General features: G+C 44.7%; 1 protein-coding gene across 1 annotated transcript in view; it reads right to left on the reverse strand.

Annotated features, from left to right (window-relative positions):
- The window catches only part of UAP1L1 (UDP-N-acetylglucosamine pyrophosphorylase 1 like 1), a 525,997-nt gene that overhangs the window by 494,282 nt on the left and 4,129 nt on the right, over nucleotides 1-27,586 (reverse strand). Inside the window, exon 2 of the mRNA XM_069609735.1 lies at nucleotides 15,248-15,452. Coding sequence (XP_069465836.1) covers nucleotides 15,248-15,452 — 205 coding nt within the window. The remainder of the gene's footprint in view (nucleotides 1-15,247; nucleotides 15,453-27,586) is intronic.

Raw genomic sequence — 27,586 nt, forward strand, 5'->3', positions numbered from 1 at the left:
TGAACAACTCCAGAGTAAGCAGAGCAACGTTTCAGTGTCAATCCCACAGCCCGAACACACATCATTAACCATCAATTTAAGTTTGACATTTTTTATCCAGGTCCAATAAAGTCTCCCAACAATTTTTTCAGCTTATTAATCTCAAACATTTATCCATCTTTGCCTTAGGGCTCACCCAGAGTAATTCCTCCCATTCTTCCTCAATTATTTCCAAGTTTATGTCATGTGATCAAACTTCTCTCAATGTTATCCAGGATCCCACATAATCAGATTCCATAGGCATAAAATGTATATAGATATACACCCCATGTTCCAACCCATCAAAATAATTTACATATTTCTGGACTCATGTTACAACTCTTTATCAAGCATATCAATTCTCCGATTTAACAAAGATTGTAACTCAATATAACAGCTTAATTTTCTTCTATTCAAACTAAACGAATCCGGTCAAGTGGCACAGCGAGTAGAGCGCTCGCTTTGACACCCGTGCAGAGCCTGTTAACGCAGATTCGAATCCCGGTGGGGCCAAACTCAGCCTTTCATCCTTCCGAGGTCGATAAATGAGCACCACACACCGTGGGTAATAATAAGCAGCGCTCAATACCTGAGGGTTCATAGCGCTATATAAATGTCTAATTATTATTATTATTAAATCTACATTGCAATTCTTCGAAAATGTAGCATTCTATTTCCTTCTAAAATATCACTCAGAATACCTTTTTTTTTAATCCAACTATGCCAATGTAGACTTCTATATTGTAATTGAAGTGCCTGATTATGCCAAATGAAAGCATCATAATTTAGCCATAGATGTTGATCATTCTCTTTGAACGATGTTACCAATGCTTTCTTAGTTGCCAATATTGTTTGTAATACCATACTTTCCCCCTGGAATTTTTTCCATTGTATATAAATTATCCAAAGCATAAGGTTTACAAACATCCCTTTCCAGTTTTAACCATATTGGACTTATTGTATCTTCATTATTAAAATAATGTGATGCTTTCTTAAGGAAACCTCTATAATATTTGAAAAAGGTCTGGGTATCCAAAGCCCCTCTCCTAGACTTTACGTAATAAAATATATCTCGGGATACGTGGGCATTTACCAATCCCCCATAAAAAGTTCTGGAAAACGTTATCTATTTTCTGTAAAGTTTAGCAGAGGAAGCGATTGTATTATATATGGGACTTTTGGCAATAGAACAATTTTTATTGCATTTATCTTTGCCCATACAAAGTTGCGCTTTCCCATTTCCTTTTATTATTTAAAGGTTTCTCTTATTTTATCTACATTTAACTGACAATTTATTTTTAGCTCTCAAATAGGTTTCCCTAGATATTTCACTCCATTGGGGGGGGGCATCTACAATTCCATGATGCCAATACACCCTTATCGCATACAGACGAAAGAGGAAAGATTTCTGTTTTATCCCAATTAATTTTATGTCCTGACAGTTTCCCTACTTCTTCAAACATGGTTTTCAAAATGTGATGTATATTATGCGCTCTGTTAAGTGAATGCATATATGGAATTTATTTTGCTAGTGTTGTGTGATAACTCTTCTTGCTAGTAGTCATTTCTCTATCGTGCGTTTGGCCAATAAATGACAATTGTATTTTTATACATGCTAAGTGTATCCGCGATTACCATTGTGTGAACTCATTATGGACACTTTACAAGCTCACCACCTCTGAAGAACTTAGCCTAGACTGCCTGTCAATGCCACCTGAACTGGTTTGCCTACAGTGCCCCAGAGTTGTCCCCGTCACAATACAGGTTGGCCTTCTATACACCTGGCCACCAGGCCAGATGATTGAAAATCAGTACTAACAAAGGCTCCTGGCGTTCATGCAGTGGGTCCTTCTGGCCCAGCCTCTTCCTTCTTCATTGGTGAGCCACAAGCCAGTAAGTGCCTTTCGGTGCCTTTGACCTTCACCGAGAGACGCAGCTCTCTCCTGCCAACAGCAGCAGACCTTGATTGCCTGCTTCATTTGTCTTTTAAACTTCCAGGGCACAGGTGTGTTTCTACAAACACTAAAGTACACGTTGGCCTACACTGATCTTCACTGCTCTGTTCAGCTTCTTCGTCCCAATACCTTAGTCATTCTGGGAGATGAAGTTTACTTTTCAGAATGGACTTGGAAAAAACGTAAACATTTCTGGTAGTCTTAAATGGTGAATGAGTTCTGGATTGAGTGGAATTGGATAGGGCGATTTCTCTATTCTTCATGGGAGAAGAAATTGATGCATTACAATAAGCCAAGAGGGTTTTGGCTATGGGAGTGTTATTTTCAAGAGAAAGAGAAAATGGGGGATACCAGATCTCACCCGATGAAGCCATGACATCTCCCCAGAGGTTCTCTTCTCCCATGTGATTCTCCCTCATATAGCCACCTCCAGGGTCAGGATCAGGTAGCAGCTGCTGTCCCCTGGCCACATTAGAGGAGGTCACCGCCAGGAAATCTGATGACTCCACCGGATTCATCACATACCCTTTCCCTACAGTCTTGGTGGTCCCGCTGGTGCATCCAAGACAGCACAATTTCCTTGGGGTTTTCTATTTTTAGCTCTATTTGAGCCAACTGGGAGACCTATTGGTCAAATTGGGGTACATTACTTCCTATAACTAATTGGGCTGGTAGGTTGGGAATCACAGCCACCACAAGGAGTCATTTCCTTCCCAAAATGGTAATGGGAATTTCTGCCTGTGGGTGTCATTCAATGTGGTCATGGACACAGCCCATTTTTCCCTTCCAATCCTGGGGAAGTAATTTTATTCTGATAGCGCACCTCTTACTCTCCCCGTGTCTAATTGTGCCCAGATATTCTTTACCTATGGAACAGCAGTGATTCTGTAGGTAGTTTTGGTCCACGTGTATAGAAAAGCGTGACGTGTTCTCTTGTTCTTATGTTTCTTCCCTTTCGGGAGTGGTTTCTCCAGGATCTCTTCCCCCTAGTATTTCCCTTGATTGGGCATAGAGGATAATCGCTTAAGATGGTTCAGCCCTTCTTTCCTTATTGCCCACCCTGACTGAAATCCTATAACAATGGTGTGATGGGAAGAACAATTTTATTCAAGGGGCAACATTTCACCGGATGACCATATCCCAAACAAGAGAGGCATACTTTCTGATCTAAGGGAGAAAATGGGGTTAGTATAGATGGCACTCCTATGCTGTCAACCACCATCATTGTGGCGTCATAACCTGGCTTGCTATCTTTAGAAACATTAGATGTCTTCGGTTCTTGCAGACCATGGAGTGGTGGCCCTGGGGTGGATGATTCTTGTTCCTCACGATATAAAGGGTAATCCCGTGGACGAAGTTCACATTTTTTCCATGCAGGACCCAGACCGTTTCATAAAGGAGACGGTCTAGAGGATGGTATCTTCTGTTCCTACTTCTAGAGTCTCCTGCTTATCAGGGGGGAGTGGATGTCTTCGACAGAGTATTTTCCTTGGGGTAAAATCTATCTTTCCATTCTCTCCCAGTTTTCGGTCTTTAAAGAACAGGCATCTTGCCTAGTTGGTGGGGAAATCAGGAAAGCGGTTATTTTCCTCGTCGGTTGTCCTGACTAAAGATGATTTTGCTGGTTTTTCAGATGCTATAACCTTCTTTGAGCATACAGAGGTATTCGCACCTCCTTTAAATACTTTAATATTGTCATCCCATAGGGATGGCATGGAGGTTTTAGGCTCCGTATTCCCTAGTGAAGATATCAGTTTCAGAAGAGTCATGTTCTGTATTCAAGGGAAGAGCCTCCCATCAGTTTGTTTCTCTGGGTTTTCTCAATCTCCCTTCCAAGGATTCCATTGGGATAGGGGTTCCCCCGAGGGTCTTGTACACCAAGAGTCCTACCAACTCGCCCCTCTTAACCTTTGTCGGCCTGTAAGACAAATTCAAGAGGGCTCTTGTAGGAGTCTTTCGTCCCTCCCACGGTCAACCAGAGAAGTAGCAACCGCCTCCTCTGGGATCCTTCGTCTCTCGCGGCTTCCACTTAACGCGTCTGCTTCAGCCCAGGCTCTGGTAAGTTCAGCGCTGCTTGGTGTCACCTGCAAATGACCAGGAGTCTCTCACTGATTCCTGGCGTTCCTGCAGCGTATACTTCTCCCACAGCCTCTTCCTTCTTAGTTAGTGAGCCGTCTGGCTCCACCACGCCAGTAACTGCTATTGGTTCCTTCACCTTCACAGAGAGATGTGGCTCTCTCCCGCCAACAGCAGTAGACCTTGATTACCTGCTTCATTTGTCTTTTAAACCTTCCAGGAACAGGTGTTTCGACAAACAGAGCGCATGTTGGCCTTCTGGCCTTCACTGATCTTCACTGCTCCGTTAAGCTTCTTCGTCCCAATACCATGTTCACCTTTGACAATTGATTTGCTAAACAAACATTTCCAGTAGTCTTAAATGGTGAATGAGTTCTGGATCGAGCAGAATTGGAGAGGGCGATTTCTCCATTCTTCATCGGAGAAGAACCAGATGCATTAAAATAAGCCATGAGGGTGTTGGGTATGGGTGGGTTATTTGGGTTATTTTCAAGATAAAATGTGGATACCTTGTCTCAGTGATGACTCAGCCGGATTCATCACAATGTCTTGACCTTCATGTGAAACTAACAAGATAATGAATAACCCATTTAAAGACTTGGTAAATCGCACTTGCCAGCTGAATCTAGGAGAGGTATTAGTTAGAAATGAACGTATACATTCATAGTATAGGTGAAACAGCAAACCTCAACAGATAAGTTGACAACATTGCAGCAAGTTGATAAGCAATGCTGAGATCCCTTAAGAAGCACCTGGTCAGGGGCTCCAAGAACCTAAACCTAAACTAAAAACTTTGTGGAAGTGCTGGAATCCCTGCAGAGGGCCGTAGCGGGAGGAACTTAAAACCATGAAATGGCACTTTATTTTGCAGGCCTATACCCATAAGTGTCTGTTGATGAGTTATTGGCTAATAAAATGACAATGGTGGACTGGTGCTAAATACAAAGTGGCTCTTTTGAGGTTTAGATTCTGCAAGCACACTTAATCAGAGTAGTGATACACTCTGAAGTGTGCCATTTCCCAAGGTATTGGTTGAGGAAGTAGCAATGTAGCTTTAAGTGGCATTGAAGTATAGTTGCTAGATCTTGCAGTAGCACTTGTGAAAGAGGCGAAGTGATGAACACCATTGCATTTTAGGAGAACAGGGATGAGTAGTGGCTACAGTGACTGCTCTGCCCCACAACGACTATACCAGCAGTGATCCCAATCAAAGGTGAAAGCAGCCCAGCTGACTAATACCTCTTTTGGTAATGTGGGCCAAGCGCATACTATTTCTTCAGGAGAGGTATGAAACAAACAATAGTACAGGATGCCAAAACAAAAGAATGACAGCCAAGGTTCTATAAACAAAAACATACACATGTAAACAATACTGGTGAACCCCTTTAAACAATAACACAGACAAAGCAGATTTTAAAATAAAGGGATACTTGGGTTTGTAGATAGGAGTGGTCAGGCAAAGATTTTAGCTGCTCAATGTCAGTTTTGTGGCGGGGTCTTTGCAAAGGTGGAGAAATGGGGCTTAAAAAAATCATAAGGCGTCTTTAAGGCAAACCAGGCGGACAGGGCCCCTTTAAATACATTTGGTTTCTTCTCTTTGCATCCTCAACAGCATTGACCAAGGCTTCTAGGACCTTCCTGAGGTGGGGATTTGTTGTCGAGTTGGTGTACTGGTCGTCTTTGTCCAACACGTGGTTCAGTCCAGTCAGCAATGGCATATGGCATGCATAAACTTGGGACAGGGAGGCGATGTCCGGGTCAGTAGCTCACAAGCAGTTGAAGGCAGGAACCAAGGCCCAGAGTGGATACTTCACTTTGGGATTGCTGGGAGACAGTCTAGGGTCAACAGTGGCAAAGGATCCCATCTTCTGCTCTTCTCAACAAGGATGGTTTGTAGATGGCACTAGCAGGGGGTTTGTTATCTCCAGTGGCAAGTTCCTGGGAACCAATGGCTCAGTTTTAGTAGGCCTCGACTACTGCAAGGGTGCAGAAGGGCTGACACAAAGGTGGCATGTTTGGGGCTAAAGACTCTTTCTCTATTCCTAAGAGGCGTTTCCCTTCCTCAACTAAAGATCTAAGGTGACTGTCAGGATGTCTGTCAAAGTAAAAGTGGCCACTGTCTTGTGTCAAGAAAACCCCATTTCTGACCATTACACTATAACCTAAAGAATAACGCAAGTGTTCCGATACCAGGAGAATGGTCTCCCTTCTCCTTGGTTATGGTTCAAGTCTCCATACCATTTTTCCTTGGTGAGCCAGGAGAATGCCTCCCTTCCCCTTGCAGTCAGTCTCAAACAGCCTGGGGGAAGGACTGCCTTCCCCAGGTCACAAAGTTACAAAACAATAGCACACATGTTCCCTTTTCGGTGGGCCAAGAGAATGTCTCCCTTCTCCTGTTATTTGCAAACACAATCTCTTACAACCAGGGAGAATGATTCCCTTGCCCAGGTCTTCTCATTACGTTTTCACACTTAAAACACCAGGCTCTGGGCATTAGGAGGATCTGCAACCCTGGCTCCTTCTTCTTTGGTCTGGCCCCTTCTTGCTCTTCGGTTTGGCCCACTTCCCTGCCAAGTTATGCCACAAGGAAGATGATTTGTAGGACTCCTGATTTTGGTCCTCAACCATTCCCTGGTAGCCAGTGGGCTTGTGTCTGCCACTGAAATGAGGGTCGTCGCCTCCAGGGTTTCTCATATGCTGGGGTTTGGGGTCCTCCAACCCGTTCCTGGTGGTCCATGTGGTTATTCCTGCCACTGAAGTGAGGTTCGTGGCAATCACAACTCTGGTACTTTTCCCCTGCCCAGTGTCAGCAGGTAATACTTTGGAGCATTTGCTCTTGTCGGCACTCTGTTCTCTCCCATGCAGCTCCTTACCTCTCTCAGGGTTGTAGCATGTCGCTGAGACACTGAGACTACCAGGGACGGAGCGGCTCCCCCTGCGTCTGGCTCTCCCTGGCTCTGTGGGACAGTCTTCTCACCAATAGCCTCGGCTTCCTTGCCCTTCAGTTTCTTCTGTGCGTGTGACCCTTCCAGCTCCACCCAAAGACCCAGCTCGGCCGTCCTCCTGACTCTCTCTCCCTGGGTCTCGCAGACCTGTTTGAAGCTCCCACCCTCCTGCATGCGCGACAGCTGCAGCCTATCAGGGCCGAATTCCACACAGCAGACATTCCCCTGTCTCTTTTTAGACTTTGTTGCCATTTGTAGCAGAGTTCTTTGTTGGATTCCCCTGTGTAATCCTGGGATCTTCACAGGGTCACCTAGTCTCAGTACCGACATGAATAGTGCTCCAGATCTTCTTTGTCTCAGAACTGACCATTGCCTTAAGAGGTTCTGCTTTTCAGCAATAGACAGTCTTAGTAGAATGAAATTAAAGATTTGAATCAGACAAAGGGGCTAAAGGAGGTAGGTGTGTGATGTGACTTGGTATGCTACCCTGTAGGTAATCGTCTTTCTAGCTGCAAGGGGGGCTGGGGAGAGGCCTCATGGGAAAAGGCTCTCTCTCGGGGAAAAAGTGACGACATGCAGTGAATCGTCACACCACAGAGTAGTTTCATCCCAAATGTGCCCTTGGAATCTGTAGGGAGAAAAATGTCCCCTCTTCATTGGAGCCTTCCGTCTTCACCTGGCAGAGAACTTTGGAATAAAATGTTATCCCAACAGAATGCTGGGTGAATCCTTGTCTCAGAGGTCAAAGATGAATCACTAAAGGCAGAGTTACTTTGCAAATGATAAGACTCAGATCATGGAGACAATGAAACTTCTGAGCAAACAGATGATGGAAAATATTTACTTTGACTCAATTTCTTTTTTTAAAATACACATCAAATATTGGCAACATTTTGCATTTGAATGTTTTTTTAGTGAACACTCTGATCGCAATGCACTCTCTACCTGTGGTATCCCTCAGGGCTCTATCCTATCACCAAGGATCTTCAACATCTACCTGGCCCCTCTGGACCACTTGATCTCCACCTTCTCCCCTCATTTCCAGTGTTATGCAGATGACACACAGCTTTCCTTTAAGTTGTCATCCTCTACCTCCTACCCCTCGCCCCCCATACCCAACTGCTATGTAGGCATGGTGCTCTACCAATGATCTATGCCTTAATGCCAGTATGACAGAGTTCCTTATTTGGGCACCTGCTCCTGGTTTCCTCCCCACTCTCTGGCCAGCCTCCTTGGATCCCCTCCCTTCACCCACTTAATAGGCAAAAAACCTGGGGGCAGTCATCGGACTCCTCTCAATCTTTCTCTCCACACATCATGGACCTTGCCAACAAGTTCAAGTTCCAGCTCCACCTCCTCAGGTCATGCTACCTTTCCTCACCTTCCCCCAGAAGCTCAACGTTTTCAGAGCCCTGGATCGCTCTAGGCTGATTACTGCAACAGCCTCTTCCTCAATCTGCCTCTTTCCTCCCTTTGCCCCCTTCAACTAATCCAGAATTGGACTGCAAGACTTATCCTTGGCCTCAAGCCCAGGGACCGCTTTTCTCCGGCCCTAAAATCTCTACACTGGCTGCCGCAAGGATCAAATTCAAGACCCTATGCATTATCCAAAAGGCTGTCTGGGACCTCTCTACATCCAGCTTTCGCTCCCTAAATACCTCCCTGCCAGAGTCCTTCGGGCCTCTGGATCCCTCTCCTTGGATGGTTCCTCCCTCTGGAACAGCCTCCCTAACCCTCTCAGACGTGTGCCGGATCTTCTCAAGTTCCGGAAACTTCTCAAGACTTTCCTTTTCTCCTCTTCCTTCCTGCTCCTGTGCTAAATTCTCTCTCTGCCACTGCAACGGGGGCCTGGTCCCTTCTGAGTTACACAGGGGCCAGACCACCCCCCTACCAGTACCCCAGCATCCCCTGCCAGCACTTGCCCTCAGGCTCCTTTCCCCAGAATAGCCCTAACCTGGTCCACCCTGTCCACCGCACTCACCCTCCCTTCCCCTGGCATTTGCCGTCTTGCTCCCCAACCCCCAGCTCTTGCCCACACCCCTCCCTTGGGCACCCCACTCCTGCACTTCTCCCTCTACCCCCCCCCTCCCCTCCACTTATCACCTTATTTTGTACTTGGACGGTAGGATTGTCACAAGGCCAATATATCACGTTTTGTTGTTTTCCTATATCTCTCATCCCCCAAACTCGTCTCGTGGCGCATGGAAACACTTGCGTACAGGCACCATACAATGTCCCATAAATACAATGTAAAATAGTGACAGGAAGATTGTGATTAACACATGCAAACAATTAAAGTGCCCAGTCAGTGGGCAATAAGGGACAGCTTTCTTCCTGTGGCTTAGCAGGAAAACATACACTAATTTAAGTAAAGAGAAATTGTACTCAATAGTGGCAGTCAAATATGTGCACAAATACTTTTGAGAAGGGTCACTGGTGTGACTCAACTTGTACACGGAATCTCTACATGATTGGGCTTCATTTTAATCAGGATGTATCCTTTTGACCACAGATCAGTGCTGTAGCTAGCATCTGTTTCTTAACATTGAAAGCCCTTAAAGTCTTGTCTCTTCTCTCTCCAGCCATAAGGGCTTCTGCTTTCTGTTGTGAATCGTGGGATTCAGTTACTTCTCCTTGGGGAGGGGCTTTCCTTGTGAGGTTAGGGAGGTGAGCCCACTACGAGACACCCTCCCTAGGGGTAGAGGCAACCGGGACGTCATCAGGAGGAACCCCCCCCTCCAAACCCCCTATGGGGACAGGATTCACTTTCCGATGAGGAACTCCCTTTCCAATTCACTCAGCAACCCAACAAAATAAACCCTTTTGGAAGAAACCTTATACATCTGCTAGTGTGGTGTTTCTTGTGAAAACAAGTACCTGTTTGGCACTGAGATGAAGAAAACCAATGGCATAGGTATACAAGTATAACATACAAAGGACTAACACAAGAGACTAGGGAAGCCCCTGCGGAGCATCATAAAAGAGGGAGGAGAGCGAGAACAGAGACCTGGGAGTTTCAAACTAGCTGTGTAAAGAAAGCTGGTAAACTCGAGAGAACGCAGTTTCCCAAGCAGGAGAGAGGCTGGAAGGAACGGGTGCCCGAGCTGCACCATTTGAGGGGCCGACTAGTTGTCCACCTGACTCTAGCCCCTGGAGGGGCACACGAGAAAGGTTGGAGAGGAGCTGCAAAAACAGGCCCTGAGTTGCACTGTTCGAGCTGCAGTCTAGCAAGAGTCTGTCAAACTGATTTGGGTACCAGGAAGGACCTGCGAGAGAGAAGTGGTGGCAGAGACTGGGAGAGAGAGGAAAGACCTCTGAGCCGATACTGCTTACCAAGGAACATGCCGAACCGTGTCAGAGGAAGTACTGAGCACCAGACCCATCATTACAAGAGGAAGAGAAAATAAGACAGAATGCCAACTTGGTGACGCAGCCCTATTACAAAGAAGGTGAGTGGGAGACCCGGGGAGAGACGGCTTAACAATTGACATACTTGCAGTCAGGAAAACAAATATAACTATTGGAGTGATTGTACTTGTCCCAGTGGGAAACAAAGTAAGGAGAAGAGTGAGAATCTTACATGGGTTAGCCTGCTCGTTCCATTGAAAGACTGATTAACAAGAAGAGTAAAATCAGTCAATGGGTACATCATACACCTCCCAGTGAAACGCCAAGTGATCAGAGGATTATGCCCAATGCTAAAGAGAAGATTCTAAACAATCAGTAAGTCACAAGTTTAATGCCAGAGAGACTGTCAACTTCAGATGAGAAGGACAGACTGAAGGAACCTCGGAGCCTCTATACAGAGGGACTTGAAAAGACAAGATAAAAGTAACAAAAGGGCATAGAAAGGTCACGCAAGTGAACTGAATTAACTGTTATGAGAAATAGCCAAGAACTTTCATAGAGACTTGCGGAGAAAGCATCCACAGGAGAAGGGAGCCATTCTCCTGGACTTTAATTTAGTGTTAGTGGTAGGGCCAGAGTAGCTTAGCTTTGGGCAGAGGACAGACTTTTACTTTGGACTCCACAACCGAGGATGAGCACCCTAGTTAGTTGCGTTAGGCCTTTTTTCACATTATTTTGATAAAAGCATCTTAACAATGGCAACTTCTAGTCTTCTTCCTTCTTCTGACCCTACACGTTGCACTACAGAAACACTGTATATTTTGGACTACCCAATTATCTCATTCGCAGTCTGCAAATCCTTCAGACTTCACCAGCCGAAGGCCCGGGAGCTCCCTGCAGCTCTTCCTCCCAACCACTTTTAGCTAGGCTACATTTGTCTTCATACTGGTGAAAGGATTACATTTAAGGTCATCTGCTTGGTTCATCAAGGTTTTCATGGGAATTGTCCCACTTTCTTCCTTGACAAACTCACCAAATGTATACCCAGCTGTGCACTTTACTCATTTAATCACCAGTTAATGGCCAACTCTCAGCAGAGGCTGCACCCATTATATGATGGTAGCAGCTTCACGCGTGTTTATACTTTAACAAAAAGGTGAATATGCCAGGAACATGGCATCACTGGAAGCAGCATTTGACGTGACAGTCAAAATCTATCGACTTCGACAATGCTCGTTCTCCAATTTCACTAGCTGAATTCACTTTCATATTTTTCCACTGGGATTAAGAATTGCAGTGCCTTATGCTCAATTTATTTGTTCGATCATTTTCAATTGCGAAGTTTTATTCAATTGAGAAGATTTGCTATTTTGGAAGCAGATAGCATAGTGTTTCTTTACAACTCAATGTATTTTCTGTTCATTGAGTGTAAACCTCTGGCTAAGGCATACATTAGAATTTCAGAACTATGCTATTTTCCATTGCAATTGCTATTTTATGTGCAATTTCCAGTATTCTTTACCTGAGTTGATGCAGAGTATTGTCTAGCATTGCAGTGTGTCTGCGATACTAGTCTGTTAAAATGTATTAAATGCTGTGCACTAGTTGGCTCCAAAAGTACCGTTTGGCCTTCCAAATATAAGTTCAGTGTGCTCCAGAAATGGAAAACGCCCTCCCTACTTAAAATCCCGAGCAGATCACTGGAGAGTGGACATTGGTATGCAGATCATGGCTTAGGAGAATCCGGGCATGGCCCTGATGTGCATAGCATTGTTATGGTTCAAGGTGTGGGTGGGTCACAACTATGTGGAAGATTCAGGCTCCCTTTCTCAGTAAAATAGCATTGTGGGAGCTTTAATATTGTGCAGACTCAAAAACGGAAGTGCCAAAAATACAATGGTCAACCAAGAAAAGGTGCTCATCTCCAACACAGTTATTGATTATAAAATCAAAGTAAATGCTCCTCCCCACAAAGACTGCTTACAAATGTTAATAGAACCCACTGAACTCTAAAATACTACAGATACAAGATGGTCATAAGCAGGTGTGTTTATTATATACAGTAAGGCGGGATGCACATTCACAAAGACTCCATAAGATGACTAAGCCCACCATCTTCAGATGAACTACTCCTCCTCCAACCACTATCAGCCTCCACAACCAGTCAACCCACATTCATGTAAACTCTTGGGATCTCATCTCTCTCATGTCATGCCTCACTTCCCTCCATTGACCCATCCACCTCAGACTAGTCCCTCTTTCACATTTAATGTATCCGATTCTTCTCCACTCTCCGCACCTCCCGCCCTCAATGATCACCCAGCACAAATTCCTATTTAATTCCATGGTTCCCATCTGAATCAAGTCAGATCCTCCCTCCAGTTTACGTCCACCCCTTCCTTGATCCAATGAAAAAGGCCTATACAATGTCAACCTTGAACTTGCTCACACTTTGAGCACCACCATCCTGTTCATCCTCTCACTCCCTCCTGCCCTCACATTTGGATCTCCTCTGCATCTAGTAGCAGTCAAACAAATAAGCATGCCCATGTATGCCACTTGCATAAAATCAGCCTCCACCCTTCGCTTCAGGCTTATTACAAGGAATCCCCCTCCACACATTCTGCCCTCAACTTTGTGAAATGCTCATATTGCACTAACCTCATCTCTTCTTTCCACTCTCTGCTTCACGAGGTACCCAGGTACTCCTCTGCATTTGACAATGGCAATCACGCATTTCCTCTCAATGAGGAACAGCTTACGGGGCACTGCCCTCGTCTGCAATGCCTCGTAATTTACAGGTCGAGCCTTTTTAGTCTCCTGGAATGGTGCTGAATTCTCAGCCACTCATTTGACTAGGGAACACTCAATGGTCTGCATTTGGTCCCCTCTAATTCACTCTAAACCTAATCTCGGCAAAGCTCATCTCATTTAGGTTTTCATATAATTTCTTTGCCAGTGGTCCACAAATCGGTTTCTCCTCTCCCTTTTTAACCAGCAACCATCTACCCACATCACAGATTGCCTAGGTGATACTCCACTGGTTGGCATCATCCTGCTTGATGCTAGACTACGCCAACATTGAAGTATTCTACTTCATGGCTTCGAACGCCTTACCCCCTTCAGACAGTCATCCACCCTACATGGGTGCCAACCTGGGGGCTTCCTGACAATGTTCTGAAACTACAACAGTTCAATACCTCCACTGTTATGGTAATCATGTTCAACTACCATAGTATATGAACTATCCACGCCCATCTAACCTTTCATTCTACTAAAATTCACCTCCATTTAGGTCTTCATTAAGTTGGACTACTCTTAAAGCATACTTATTGGTAAATTTAAGTAACTAGTTAAGTGAAGCAAAGGTACACAGGGAATCCCATAGCAGCTTCTTCAACCTACCTTGACCCTCACCCACTGCTGTGCAATTACTCCACACTGTACAACCCCTCCACGCTGTGCAACCCAAACCTTTAGATCCCCTATTCGTGTCTATAAATCCATCCATGGACCAACTTCCCCTAACTCGCTTACATAATCTCTCCATTCCAAGATCTTCCTATGCAATCGCTTACTTTCGCTCCTCCATCCTACTTGTGCCTCACCACTGGACACCCTAGCCCTTGACATCAAGTTCATCCCCACTGTATTAATATTCAAGAATGCCAAAAAGTAGGACCTCATTTCTCTTTGAGAATCACTGGAGTGTCTGCTGGTATCCCCCCACGTCCCCACCAACAACACCCCCTCTTTCTGCATTGTCCCACCAGTACAGATGTAAATAATGCAAATTGATAATCTTGCAAATTGATAATCTTGCAGTATAAGCATGTATGCCGTCCTATTGCCTCTATATTATACCTGCTTAACGCACCCGATTTTGCACCCCATTTATAAATAAGGCACTGAATCGTGGTATTAACCCGATTAGCCATATGTGCTTAAGTACATTGTTCCTGGACAGAACACTTCTCATCCCAATAAATAAAAATAGGTCCTCTGAGTTTGGCACTTTAAGCAGGCAATGGAACAACAGTCACAATTGTGCCACCTCGTCTTCACAGGCCTGCACAAATTATTTTCCATCATGAGCGATTTAAAGAAACTGTAACTATACCATATATGTTAATCCTGAGTTTTATTAACTAATTTCCTATTCTAAACCAATGTTCAAATGAATATTAAAGGTATTTGCAAATCTTCCCTTTAAATTTAATACATTGAATATAGTCAGTCAATATCGTTAGATTTCCTCTCCAATCCAAGTTCTTGTGTGGTCTTTCACATGTTGAATTGCAAAAAGCAGCCTTGATGCAGCGGTTAAATTGGATCCCATAAATAGTCAGACAAAGTCAATCACGCCTTCTCCAAGTGGGTATCCTGGTTGCTTTAGAAGTCTAAGATAATTTCATCTATGAAACAGGCTACTGATGCCATGACCACCTGCCCAGCATATGTTCTTTGTAGCTAACAGTTTTGAGCAAGGTCCAGAATTTTCTGCACCAATTTATTTGAAAGATCAGTTCAAAGGGAAGTGGAAATCATATTAAGGTTCTTTGGGATCCATTATACCAGTAGTAGTCTTGATTAAGGAAAATGCTCTTACCAGGTACTCCTGGATTAGCCGTTCCTCCTAAAGTGAATTCAAGGGCTGGGCCATTAGGACATTGGAATGGCTTGGAAAACAGATCAACCCATACACTCCCTATAGATTTAATGTGAGAAACTAATTTAGACCCTGCTACTACAGACAAGCAGCTACGGCAAAATCCCTGCAATAGTCATCACCCTCTTTGAAGAACATATTACATCAAAGAGAAATGTAATCTCATGTTACACAATTAAGCAGTGACAACAAAATGTATTCCCATTGGTTTCAAATGAAAAACAAAAAGAACCAACCATGGCACAGTGCCCTTTGAACCACATTTCTCGCTGGCCAGCTCTTCCACTTTCCGTATCCGCTCTGCCTGGATCTCATACAACGTCTTTCCACTCGGTAGTCCTACATTGTACATTCCCTTAGGGTAGGGGACTCCCAATCGCGTCCCTTGCCCACCTGCCAACAGCAGCACTGCCACCTTATTCTGGGAGATCAAATGAAAGCCTGGTTAGAAGACAAGAGGAGGAAAATAGCAAAAAGTTTAATAAGTGCACATAGAACTTTCTCAGGCATGACAAATGAGCAAAATATATGCAGATTCAAGTAAACCACTTTGAGTGGCGAGACTGTACTGTACCAAGGGGCTCCCTCACATGCCTTAATCGATCTTTCAGTTTAACACGATCAACTAGTGAAAATACGTTTCAGTCATAACATTTCTAAAGTGGACTGGCCTCACATGATAAAAGTAGCCTATATTCAACAAAGGTTTCAAGCACCATTATTTGCAATACATTTCCATGCCCGATAGATTATCCACAGCATTAGGGAGAGGATTTTTCAATACTTTGTTACATTTCTTTCTCCATTTTCACATCACTAGCAGTTAGCCCATTTGTTTGCGTTGTTCCATGCACAGCAGAAACATACTAGGACGTCAGCAGATGCCAAGGATATTCGGTTGGATGCATCACACTAGAATCCATTAGACAGCTACATAGGAGACCCACTGGTAGAGGTGAACAAGATTTCCCAAAAAGGGACATTGAGGTTTACATGCTTGCCAACAGTCGCACGAATTGCTCAGGTAACCCATGAAAACAATTCAAACATCATAGTGGGAACAAACTAAGGCAATACATCAGTGACTTCTGAGGTTATGAGAGCTACATACATAGATGCTTAAGTCGCACAAACGAAACGGACCAGGATGCATTCAGGAAATTGTACCGTCTTTAATGATAGAGTTGGGGAAATATTCCCCTAAACCCACAAAGAGTGTCTGTCAGTAGCATAAGTACCTGGCAGTGAACCTGGCTCAAAATTGAAGTCCTTAACTGCGATCCGGCGCTGGAGATTTGCAGCATTGCTGTGGCTCATTGGAGTGCAGGCCTCCTGGTAGTCTTACAGAGGGAGCAGCATGCACCACCTTGGGCTGGACTGGCACAATGTGGGGCATGTGGATGCCAGCAGGCTTGAGAGGCTCTTGTTGGCCACCGTTAGTCACAGACCACTGGCGACAGGTGCTGGTTTGCGGACCATGACAGAGGAGCAACATAATTGAATAGCACTCCCTTGGGCCACACATTGAAATCTGCTTGCCATGTAGTCCCTGGTGGGCGATCTGAGCGTCTCCTCTGCGGTGAACTGGGAGGGGCTCACACTTTCTGCTGCACAGTCAATGAAGTAAAGGAAGGGCTAAGGGGCTAGCTGAAACTCAGAGGCCATCACATTTGTGGTATGTGGGTGTGCTACTCCTCGAGTAAGTGGTCAGCCGTTACCTTTAACGTCACTCAGAAACATCATCTCTAGATATTAACGCTGCAGCAATAGTAGTCAGGCCATGCATGTTCAATCTGTAATTGTTGAGTCAAAGTGACATCCACCTACTGTTTGTGAAATACATTACACAGTGCGGATTAGCCCTGTGGGCATGCAACAGGCACCAGCTGATGAGCAAATAAACAAGGAGAAAGCAAAGGGCTGGCAGAAGGCTCACTGGGGTCAACCGAACGCCATAGACTCCAGTTTTGCTAGCAGACTGTGCCTTAGCACCGTGAGGCGTCTTTTGTGCTAGATGGAATTACAATAATGGTCGCAAACCAAATAATTGGACAGACTCAAGGAATATGGCAAAGTATTACTTTATTATCAATTCAATAAAGCAGGGTCAACTGGCAGACATCGGACTGATGCTTGCACACTCACAGCAGCTTGAGAGGCCTTATACCCCAATATGTGTCATCTATTACGTCATTCTATGTGGCAAAATACAAAACCTATCATGGGTAGGGATTGGTGAAGGAAACATATCTACTTATAAAGATTAGGGCATCATTGGCTACCCCTCATCTGGTTAATTGCAACGTGAGCCAGCGTCAATTTTCCTAATATGGCCGTCCTTGCCACGTTATAGATTCCTATATATCAAGCTTCTATAAGTTGCCTTTCTACCTTGCGTTTATTGGTCAGTTAGTTACTTGATCTTCTGAAGATCCATGATTACTTTAGCCTTAGGTTCATGTTATTCTTTGTGCTTCAGTTACATTATTACTTAGTATTTTCACATTGTTTCAACATAGGTTCATATATCTTCTTTATGACACCACTTTGTCCTCATCAGATTTCACTTTAACATCCGTCCATTATATTCATAGATGCATTCTTACATCTTGGCAAGCAACATCCTTCCATGTAGCATTCTTCCATGCAACATCCTTCCACACTTTCAGTACGAGGGTACATTCTGTATGGCTTCTGAGTGCATAACATCTCTCATACACTCGATGCAGTATAGGAATGATGCAAGTGGCCCCATTTATGGCTCTTCTTCGACTGTTCCAATAGGACAGCGGTGAGGGGGTAGGAACTGATGAGAAAAGCATTTACCTGCTCCTCTTCATTCCCCCATCTGGTCAGATATTTGTCCAAATTCTCTTCTTCCATGATCTTTATCTCCTCTTCATCCTTTATCAGCTTTTTCTTTGCATTCAGCTTTTTTTGGGGGATCCAAATCTTTGTCCCCCCCCTCCGATGGCCTGCATTTTTTTTGTGTGTTCATCAACACTCCAGGTTACATGACAGCACTCTCCACATGGTGTCCTACATATCTTTTCAGATCCTTGGGGTATTGAAACTTCGTTCCTGGAGGGCACTTTTCTTTATATTCTCACAGGTACTGGCTTCATTTTGCATCTGTTCACCCGTTCCAGCATTGATATCAATCATTATTTTCATCCCAATAGCTTTCTAGGCTGTCTTCTTGCATTGTCCCACAATTCTCCATACGAGACAGAATCCTAGCAATACGAACACTAGTATTGTTCCAAGTATTTTGAAAGCATTTGCTAGCCAGGTTGGAAGTTCCATTCTTTTCATCTTAGACAGGTATAAAATGTACAGCAAGAAAGCCCGATTTTAGTGCACACGCCTCCTTCCATTGCTTTAATTAAGTCCACCACATACCTGTTCTGGAGGGTCATAAGCCTAATTGCCTTAACTTCTTTTCAAATTGCATTCAATCCTTGTACTGTTGCGTTTATCGTTTGCAGCAACCCCTATCTGGTAATCTGTAACCACCTGGAGTTCACTGCAGTCAGGAGTCCTAGCAAGAATATAGATGTCATTATCATTGCGGTCTGGCTGAACAGTTTATGCCCATCTGGAATAGTGTCATAGGCCTCCATTACTTTGCTGAGAAATAATTGCTTCGCTCCTGTCTGTGTTTATTAAACGACCTTCTCTTCCTCAGGTGTGCATCCATTTTCAGGAAATGTATTGTCTGTAAGTCGCTTTGTGGTACTAGCAAGGCTCGTATACTTAGTACCAATGAGCACACTCCAAGGCATTTTGGCAGTAACTTCATATATGCTCTGGATCCACAGGCCCAATAGTGATCCATTAGAATTGCTGTTCCTTCCTTCATGCCTGGAACGTTAAAAACCATGACCACACTAAGATTTTCTCCTACTTTCATTGTGCCATTGTTCCTGAAACAAAGACGATTTTTCAGGGGTAATATTTGCAAAGGTCCTCCCTCATCATCGACCCATCTCAACAATCTTACAGTCTTATGTCACTGCATTCATCATGACTGCTTCCCAATGTCCGGTTAATGCTAGTGCTTTACACATAACCAATACTTTAGCCCATCCTTCAAGAGTAAGCAGTGTTCCTTTAATTCGTAGCTGTCCTTGTTGCCAGCATTCTTGCCTTTCCTCTCCAGTCTTGTCACATTGGAGCACCTTATTTTCTTCTGTCTTGATTTCCGCTCCATTTATTCCAGGCTGTTCATATTTTTATTATTTGGTGCCTTGTTTATTTTTCTCTTGACTTCATATTTTATACAGAATTGTCTTCTCATGACGATGTGGCTTTATTAACCCGCACTGTGGATGTTGTTCTGCCTTGGAACTGTCCTCTGGTTAAGCAAAGTACAAGGTGCATCAGGCAATGTGCCCTTTTCACTGATACTTCTGTAGCTATAAAATATTTTAGATGTTCCCAAAGCGTAAGGTATAAGGGAACACGGGTATAAACTTTCGTCTGATGACTCCTTCCCACCTTTTTCATGTGCTGGTACCATAGGGTATTTTTTTTAATGAGACAAATTATCAAGGTATGTATTCATATCCTCCTGGTTTTCCTCAACATGCCTTTTAAAGCAAAATAAACTCTTAGTTATATTGTAAAACAGGCTTTTTGTGCCTTTAGTGGGAACAATAATAAATATTTCATTAATAGCTTCTATATTTGTACTACCTTTTACCACATTTCAAACTGCCATAATAATAATGAGAAAAACACAAATCATAATACCAACGGATATCATCATCAATATTCCATGAAAACCCATCGACTTTCTGGACAGCAATGAACTTCTAAAATGTTGAAGCCTCTCAATGTGTATTTTACTTAAATATGCAAATGTGTCATCTCTCTTTTTAATCCCTTCTATATCATAAATTGGGAGTATTATTGCCACCATCACTCTCCAGACAATACAATTATTCTTGGGGTCCTCCAAAAAGGTGATAATATTTATTCCCTCTTCGTATTAGGGCTGGATAAGTTTGCACTATGTAGGAAAAAAGGAACAGATGCAAATGTATATATTAGTGTAATGATGGGTATCAAATGATAGTCAATGCTCTTCTTTCTTCTTCAAAGTCATAACTATTCTTCCGTTGTCTCTTGAGGCTGTCTAAAAGCAGTGTCTATTTTCTCCTTTTCAAATCTGGAAACCAATTACCTTTAGTTGGTTTTGAAAAACATTTAATCCTAATCCACAGTGCTTGTGTGCACTTCATTCTCCTGATTCTCATTACTAGCCATTTGGCCAGTCTGCATGCGCGGAACTACATCTCTTGCTTAGTTTGGATGGATCAGCACACACAGAACTGCTTCTCTTGGCAGGTCTTTGGGAAGGGCTGATGTTTCACCTATGGTTTGACGTTGTGCAGATGTAGCCATGCTCTTCGCCCATTCAATTTCATTGCAGTGGGACTAGCTTCCTCTGCTTCATGAGGCCCATCAAAGTGGGGCATACTCCAGGTGTGTATGAATTTGCACCCTAGCACCAGGTCTCCTGAATACAGCCTTGGAGGTTTCAACAAATCTTCTGTTTCACAAGATGGATTGTCTTTGTTACTTCTTTTTTGACCCCTCCCTTCTGTGTTTTATCTGTTGAGCCATAAAAGAAACACTTGCAATCATTGTTAAGTAGACGTCACCTAGTGCTTTCACTACACTGTGGACATGGTGTTCTCATGCAGTGTCCAGCTGCATGAGAAAACTCAAGAGAAATTAGATGGTGAGTTGAACCAGGCTTATTTCTTAGGGCATATAAAAGCAGGCAATGTAGCTATCCCCTTTTCAGAGTCATCTTCAACTTGGCTATGTTCTCCTTCAACAATCCGTTTGACCTCTCACAGACGCCATTGGTCAGTGGGTGATAAGTGGGGGAAAATGTATGTTTTATACCTAACAGAAGTAGGGGTGTACCAGATAGTACATTTACTATTCGGCCGAATGCCGAATAGTTGACCGAATAGTAGATTACTACTGGAAATGTGTCAAGATATGCATAACAAGCCAAAACTGTTGGCTTTGCCAATGCTCGTTTTAACAGGACTTCAGTGAAGGACATGCATAGCGCTTACAAATCAGACCCTCCAGTTTATAGCGATTTTGCGATCCTGCAAAATGCCGTGAAAACGGCAGTTTTGTGCAAAATGCCGCAAAAACCCGCTGTTTTGCACAAAAACAGCATCTTTTGAAGAAAAAAAAAAAATGTACTAAAAAAATAAATCTGCAAAAATTAGTTTGAAAAAAAAAAATACTTGGGGTGCCAGGTTCTCAAAACGTTTTTTTTTCCTTTTTTTACGCAAGAAATGAAATGCGCTAGCACATCTCATCACTTGTGCCCAAAAAAAGGGCAAAAGGGCAGCCATATGCACAAGGGACACATGAATGGGCACATTTTATATGCGCGCCCATTCAGATGGCCTTTTTCACCTCCTTGATCAAATAAAGAGGCGTTTCTGCCAATTTAAAAGCGCATCCCTCATTTCCAAGCAAGATGCACTTTTAAATGTGCAGAAATTGTAGGCAACCCTAAGCGCACGGGATGTGGGGGTGCCACTGCATGACAGGGTCTTTCCTGGCCCTATCATGCATTTCTTTTAAGGTATGAACCGCTGCTGTGTTGCTTGCATTTCTGTCCCTCAAACAGGATAAAAAATGCATTTTTGGGTCACATTTTACAAGGGCCTGTCCCTGTGAAAGGTGCTGGGAACTTGCAGAACACTGTCGGGAGAGCGATTCTATTCAAGGTACTATCTATTTTGACAACAAAAATTGATCGAATGGTACAATTTGACCTTTTTCGTCCAGTACCATTCGATCGATTTTTATAAAAACTGAACATGTGTTGCAGGGGTGTCACCTGCTCCCCATGTTCAGTATTCTTGGGCAGGGGGTTGCAGGGGTGTCCCCCACTTCCACAGAATTGGAGGCGGGGACAGAAAAAATAACAAAGAAGGGACCCTGTCGAGTCAGATCCGACCTGCGTTAGAGGGACGGATCCGACACTGCAGGGTTGCAGGGGAAGCGGCAGCAACCAAGCAGTTAAGTAGGGGAGGGGTTCGGGTGGTGGTGAAAGGTACATTTTGGTTTGTTTGGCTGAAGTGCAAATCAATTTGCAGCGAAATTAACTCCGGTCAATTCCGACACAAATAATTACACTTCGGTCAAACAACCCAGAACACTATTCAAGGCAGCTGGCCAGCACACAATTTGCGCTACAGCTCAAGCCTGTGGAAATGCGCTGGTCGCCTTTGAGAATAAGGTGACCTGCTCATTTCCAAAAATGGGTCGTCTAAAAAGAGCATATTCTCAGCTCTATTTTTAAATGCCCCATTTTTTGAGGATCTGGGTCAAAATCTACATTTTAAAAAAAAATGGTTACACTATGAGGGGGAAAGGAGAGAGAGGGAGAGTGATGGGTGAGATGTGAAGTGATAGGCAAGAAAGCAGAGGGAGAGCAGTGGGTCAGAGGAGGAAGCGGTGCACAAGAGAGCAGAGGAAGCAGTGATGCGGTGGGCCAGAAAGCTGAGAGCGAGCGGAGGTACAAAAAGTAGAGGGAGTGTGTGGTCAGTGAGCCAGAAAGCAGAGAGGAAGCGGTTGGCTGGAAAGAGGCAGTGAGTTGCAGATTGGGAAAAAGGATGAGGGAAGAGTGCGATAGAATGGGAGAAAGGATGCAAGATGCAGAAGCAGCACAAAAGAATGAAGGACTGTATATTGCGGGAGGAATGTAGAGCGTAAGGTGTGAGTTGGGAGTATGATTTGGAGTGTGGCAGGGGCTGGGCAGTACAAATTGTGACTTCACAGTGTGACATAGCACGCGAGTATTTGTATGACAGAGTGAGAGGTTCAGGAATGCAAGTTGTGAGGGGGAGTTGGTGAGATGTGTGATGTGTGTTGGTGAGAGAGGTGTGTGGGTGTTTGGGGAACATAGAAGGGGAATATTTTCAGCATTACAACTGATAATGATCAATTGAGTTAATACAATTAAATAGGCATGCACATTAAACCAAAAATGTAGCCAAATCAAACAATGTTCTGCCAAGCCAGAGACATCTGGGACTCTTCATATTAAACTAATACCAAAGATACATAATAATGATACCCTGGCTCTCTTGTAGCCTTGCACTCTGCATATTTCCTGCAATGTGGCAATTTTACACCCTCCAGTTAATACAAAATGTCCCACAAAATAAATAAAGGTGTGTGCCGCAAAATTTGCCATTTCATGCCGCAAAATCCTGGAAGGTCTGATAAATAGATCATAGCTGTAACTAAGCTTTAGAAGGGGAGTTTTTTGTTATTGCTTCCTTTCATTGCCCAGTAGGAAACTCCGTAGGGAAGTGGGGCTGTGTGGAGTTTTCAGTCAAAAACGTTCCGTCACAACTCCAATTACTTAAACATTTGCATATTGGAATAGGCACTGCTAATAACAAAGAAACAACTTAATAAAGTCATTTCCCAGGCTTTCCAAATAAATCCCTGCTCCATCATGTAAAAGGTGAAGCCCACTTTACGAAATAGTGTTCCGTGCCTCGTGTGCTTTTGGTTCAGGGAAACCTACACTGTTGTGGTGTTCCTCTATTTTTATGTGAGAGAAGCTTACACTTATAGCTGCGCTCCATGTGCTCTTTATGTGAGAAAAGCTAGCACAGTCGTAGCCTCAAGCCTTTGGGGCCGTTTCTGCTGCTGCTCACTGGGATGTACCTTTTCTGTGTGTGAGGGAAATTTGCAACCCTGTCTTTTGTGTTGCATCTGTTTGTGTGAGGGAAGCTTGCATTGTAACATCTGCTGTATCTGCTCACTAGATGCCTGGAGAATATTAGCAGCAAGTGCTTTCAAACTGCAGCAGTCTGTGAGCACTTAAAAATGACACAACAAGGTGAAAGCGGGCCTGTGGTTTGCAAACAGCCCGTGTCTGCTGCTGCCGCGTGAGGGCCGCAATGCAACACAAGGCTTCAGATGCCAGCCAGGACAGCAACACGTTCTGTACCTGTAGCCATAGTAGGCAGGTCCTTGATCTCTGAAAGTCCCACCGTTGCAATGAAGAGACAAAGGATTGGGTGCTCGGACAGGGATACGCCTCAATGCAACATAATACACTGAGAGATTTAAATTAATAAGAATATAAAAAGCAGTAAAAATGAAATACCATCAATGGTTGAGAAACCATAGAATAAAATGTGACACTGAAAAATTAGCGAGTTGCACTAGTTCTGGTGACAATATAGGAATATGGAGAGCAATAAGAGGAACAGTAAAAAAAGATATAACTAAACAGTGTGCCTGAAAAAAAATGGAGTGATCACATTAAGACCACACTAGGCACAGTTGAACCAATAGACGCTTGTGCAAATATTACTCATGAGCAACAGACCTGTAAATCGTCGGTCAAAGAGAAAGGAGTTCATCCAGGCCAGGGACTTATCAGCGATACCAAAGTTATCACGGAGCCGGATGAGCAGGGTGGCATAGTTGACGGTATCAAAAGCAGAAGAGAGATTGAGTAGGATAAGGACAGAGGGCTGGTTAGTATCCAGGTTTGAGAGCAGGTCTTCGCGGATGTTCAGGAAAGCAGTTTCTGTTCTTCTGGCCGTTCTGAAGCCAGACTGATTGTCATGGAGACAACCAACAGATTTGGTGTGAAGGTTAAGCTGGGAGATGGTCAGCTTTTACAAGTGTTTGCCCAGAAAAGGAGTGATGGAGATCGGGGGATAGTTTGCCGGACAGGAGAGGTTGGCTTTGGGTTTCTTAAGAAGAGGGTGCACAAGAGAGTGCTACGGGGGTGGGGGGAAAGAAGGTGGCGAAAGAGGGGTTACAAAAGTCAGCCAAGGCTGGAGCGAGGGTGTCAATCTGGACCTTGATAGTTTTGAATGAACAGGGCAGAACCTGTTTTGACAAGACTTTCATAGATCGGACTTGTCTAGAAACCTCGTCAGGGGTGAACAAAAAGGAAAGGTAGAGAAGGAAGGAGGAGAGATGCAGGAAAAAGGAGTAGAGGAAGAGAGGGTGGACAGGATGTCCCGGGTTTGAGATAAAATGTGAAGTCAAGACCGTGAGGAGGGCCTAGGAGGGGACAGGAGAGGTAGAGACTGCAGCAGGATTGGCCAGCTCCTTGCAGATTTTGAAGAGCTCGAACAAGTTGTTAGATGCTGCAGAGACGCAGGCTTGAATGTGAGCTCTCTTCTTAGTGTGGACAGAGAGCCAGTACTGCCTTTGGAGCAGGCCAGTTTGTCACAGAGTGCACAAGATGCCATTTCCTCTCAGCCACCCTAAACTTGCGTTTAAGGGTGACGAGGTCTGTGTCGTAACAAGATTTGCACTTGGCTTTGGGCTTCAGGCGGATCCTCATAACAGGGGCAAGTACATCAAGAGTGTCAGAGATAGAAGAATGGCTGTTGAAAAGGGGTGTGTCAGGATTTGAGTGTTGCAATAGTAATCCTGCTCAGTACGAGAGGAAACACAGGTTCAGACATTTGGTGTATGTGCTTGGCTGAGGAGGCAATGGGGTGAAGATACCATCTGTGGGATTATGACTGAAAACCTCTAAGGCAGAATCCCCCCTAAACTAACAATACCGCAACGCTGTAAAGCCTTGGTTGGCCTAGCGTAGAGCCGCTCGCCTTGGGACTACATTGTGGACAGAAGGGGGCCACCTTGCTCGTCAGTAGCACACTGCATGTTCGTGGGGAACCTAGTGATAAATCATTCATAGACAGACAACCTGATACTGGGTAGGTTTTCGTAAGTAGCAGAGCAGCTACCTCACTGCGATCTATTGAAAGACCTCCCCTGAGACAAGCTTGTAAAAAGAAAAAGAACGTTTTTAAAAATGCTGTATAGGCACAAATGGGTCTCTGTCCTACCTGCTACGCCGCCGGGCTCACAGAAACCTCCAACCCACCCTGGATGCACCTGCGGGGGTGGGGAGTGATCTTCTCTCCCTTTCCAGTCAGCCTAGCAGACCAGATGGTCTTAGCACAGGCGGCGGCAGAGTGGCAGGACCCATCCCATTTCGCTGATGGTAGCTTAAGCCTGGGGCCTGGGTGGTGGCTTTAAGGCACAAACCTGGACAGCAGCAGAAGTGACCTTGTGGCCGCTTGGGCATCTGGTCAGTGCAGGCCAGGCCATCTGGTTACTCGTCTGTGTTAGACTGTTAGACCAGATGGCCTGAGTTGCGGTTGCCCGGCTGTCTCCTAGATTTGTCTCCATCTGGGTTCTGTTAATAGTCGACAGGAAATGCCTTCCTGAGGGGCGGCTGCGTGGGGCAAATAGAAGATACCTTCTTAACACCCGTATGGGTGCCCCCTGGCAGGTAGCGACCCAGCCCTGAGGTGGCCAAAGGGCCCCAGAGCATGTGGTGTCCAACAGGCCCGAGCACAGTGCAAGTCTTAAGTGAGCCCGGAAACTGAGGCCCATGGGAACAGATACCAAGGCTCTGTGAGGCGGCCCGGGAAGCCTGAGTTGGCAGCCCAGAACCCCGGGCCTTCACAAACCGGACCCAACGGGCCAGAGTGGAATGAGAGCCCCACCAAGCCCAGCAGCTGAACGCATAGGCATGGGGAAGGCAGTCAGGGTGAGTCCCGGGACCTGGCCGGGGTTTGCGGGGGCGTTCCTGGTCTGCACCCTACAAGAACCAACACCTGGGGAGCCAGCCTCCGATGCAGTGTGGCAGCCCCCTAACCCAGTGCCGGTCCTCAGCCACCCCGGCCCTGTCCAGTGGGAAAAGTGCTAAGGCGTTAATACCAGAGCCTCAGTGGCCTGGCAGGGATCTCAGACTTGAGGGCTAAGCTCTAATGCATTATGGGGGCACATCTGCCAAAGTGGTCATAAACTCACAAGAGGATCCGCTGTTCCAGGCGACTGGCCTGCCCAGCATACTATGACTTACTTGCCAAGAGTAAATTATCACTAGCCAGTGGCGAGTGCACATTTTGAGCCCTGCAGGTAACCACTCCCTTTTCCAGCTTTTGTGATCTTATGGTCAGGTAGAAACATTTATCAGTGACCAGCAAATGCCTATCCCATAACGACAGAAAAACCCAAAGTGTTTGTTTTGCCAATGCTTGTTTTCTTTCCTCGGCAAACCACGGTCTGGATTCCCGGAACTGGAACCCACAACACACTAACTTCCCGGCAAGCCTATGTGCCGTGCACAAAATCTCAAACATAACATACAAATGTCACACAACATATTCCAAGTAAAAATACACAGAGCATTAGGTCTGCTGGGCGGGTGAGGCGACTCGTTTGTCAGCTCTAAAGGTTTTAGCTAGTTCAAATCAAGCAATGGTTAAGTAACCTGAAGAGGTTTATGACGGCACATTATCCAAACATCTAATCATGGCAAATTCGGCATCAAAGGTTCACAAAAACAATTAATATTGTAGGAGCTGGAGGAACATTTACACAGCAGTACAGTGTCTCCTAGACTGCACGATCAACTGAACTGCACATGGCAACGTGCAGTATTAATTATTTACTCAAGAACACCATAACCTGCTCAGATGTCAATAAACCGGTGTGAATAGTGCCAACTTTGGACAGTGGATATT

Source organism: Ambystoma mexicanum, chromosome 8 (genome assembly GCF_040938575.1).
Source record: "Ambystoma mexicanum isolate Mex_15411 chromosome 8, UKY_AmexF1_1, whole genome shotgun sequence".
Lineage (NCBI taxonomy): Eukaryota > Metazoa > Chordata > Amphibia > Caudata > Ambystomatidae > Ambystoma > Ambystoma mexicanum.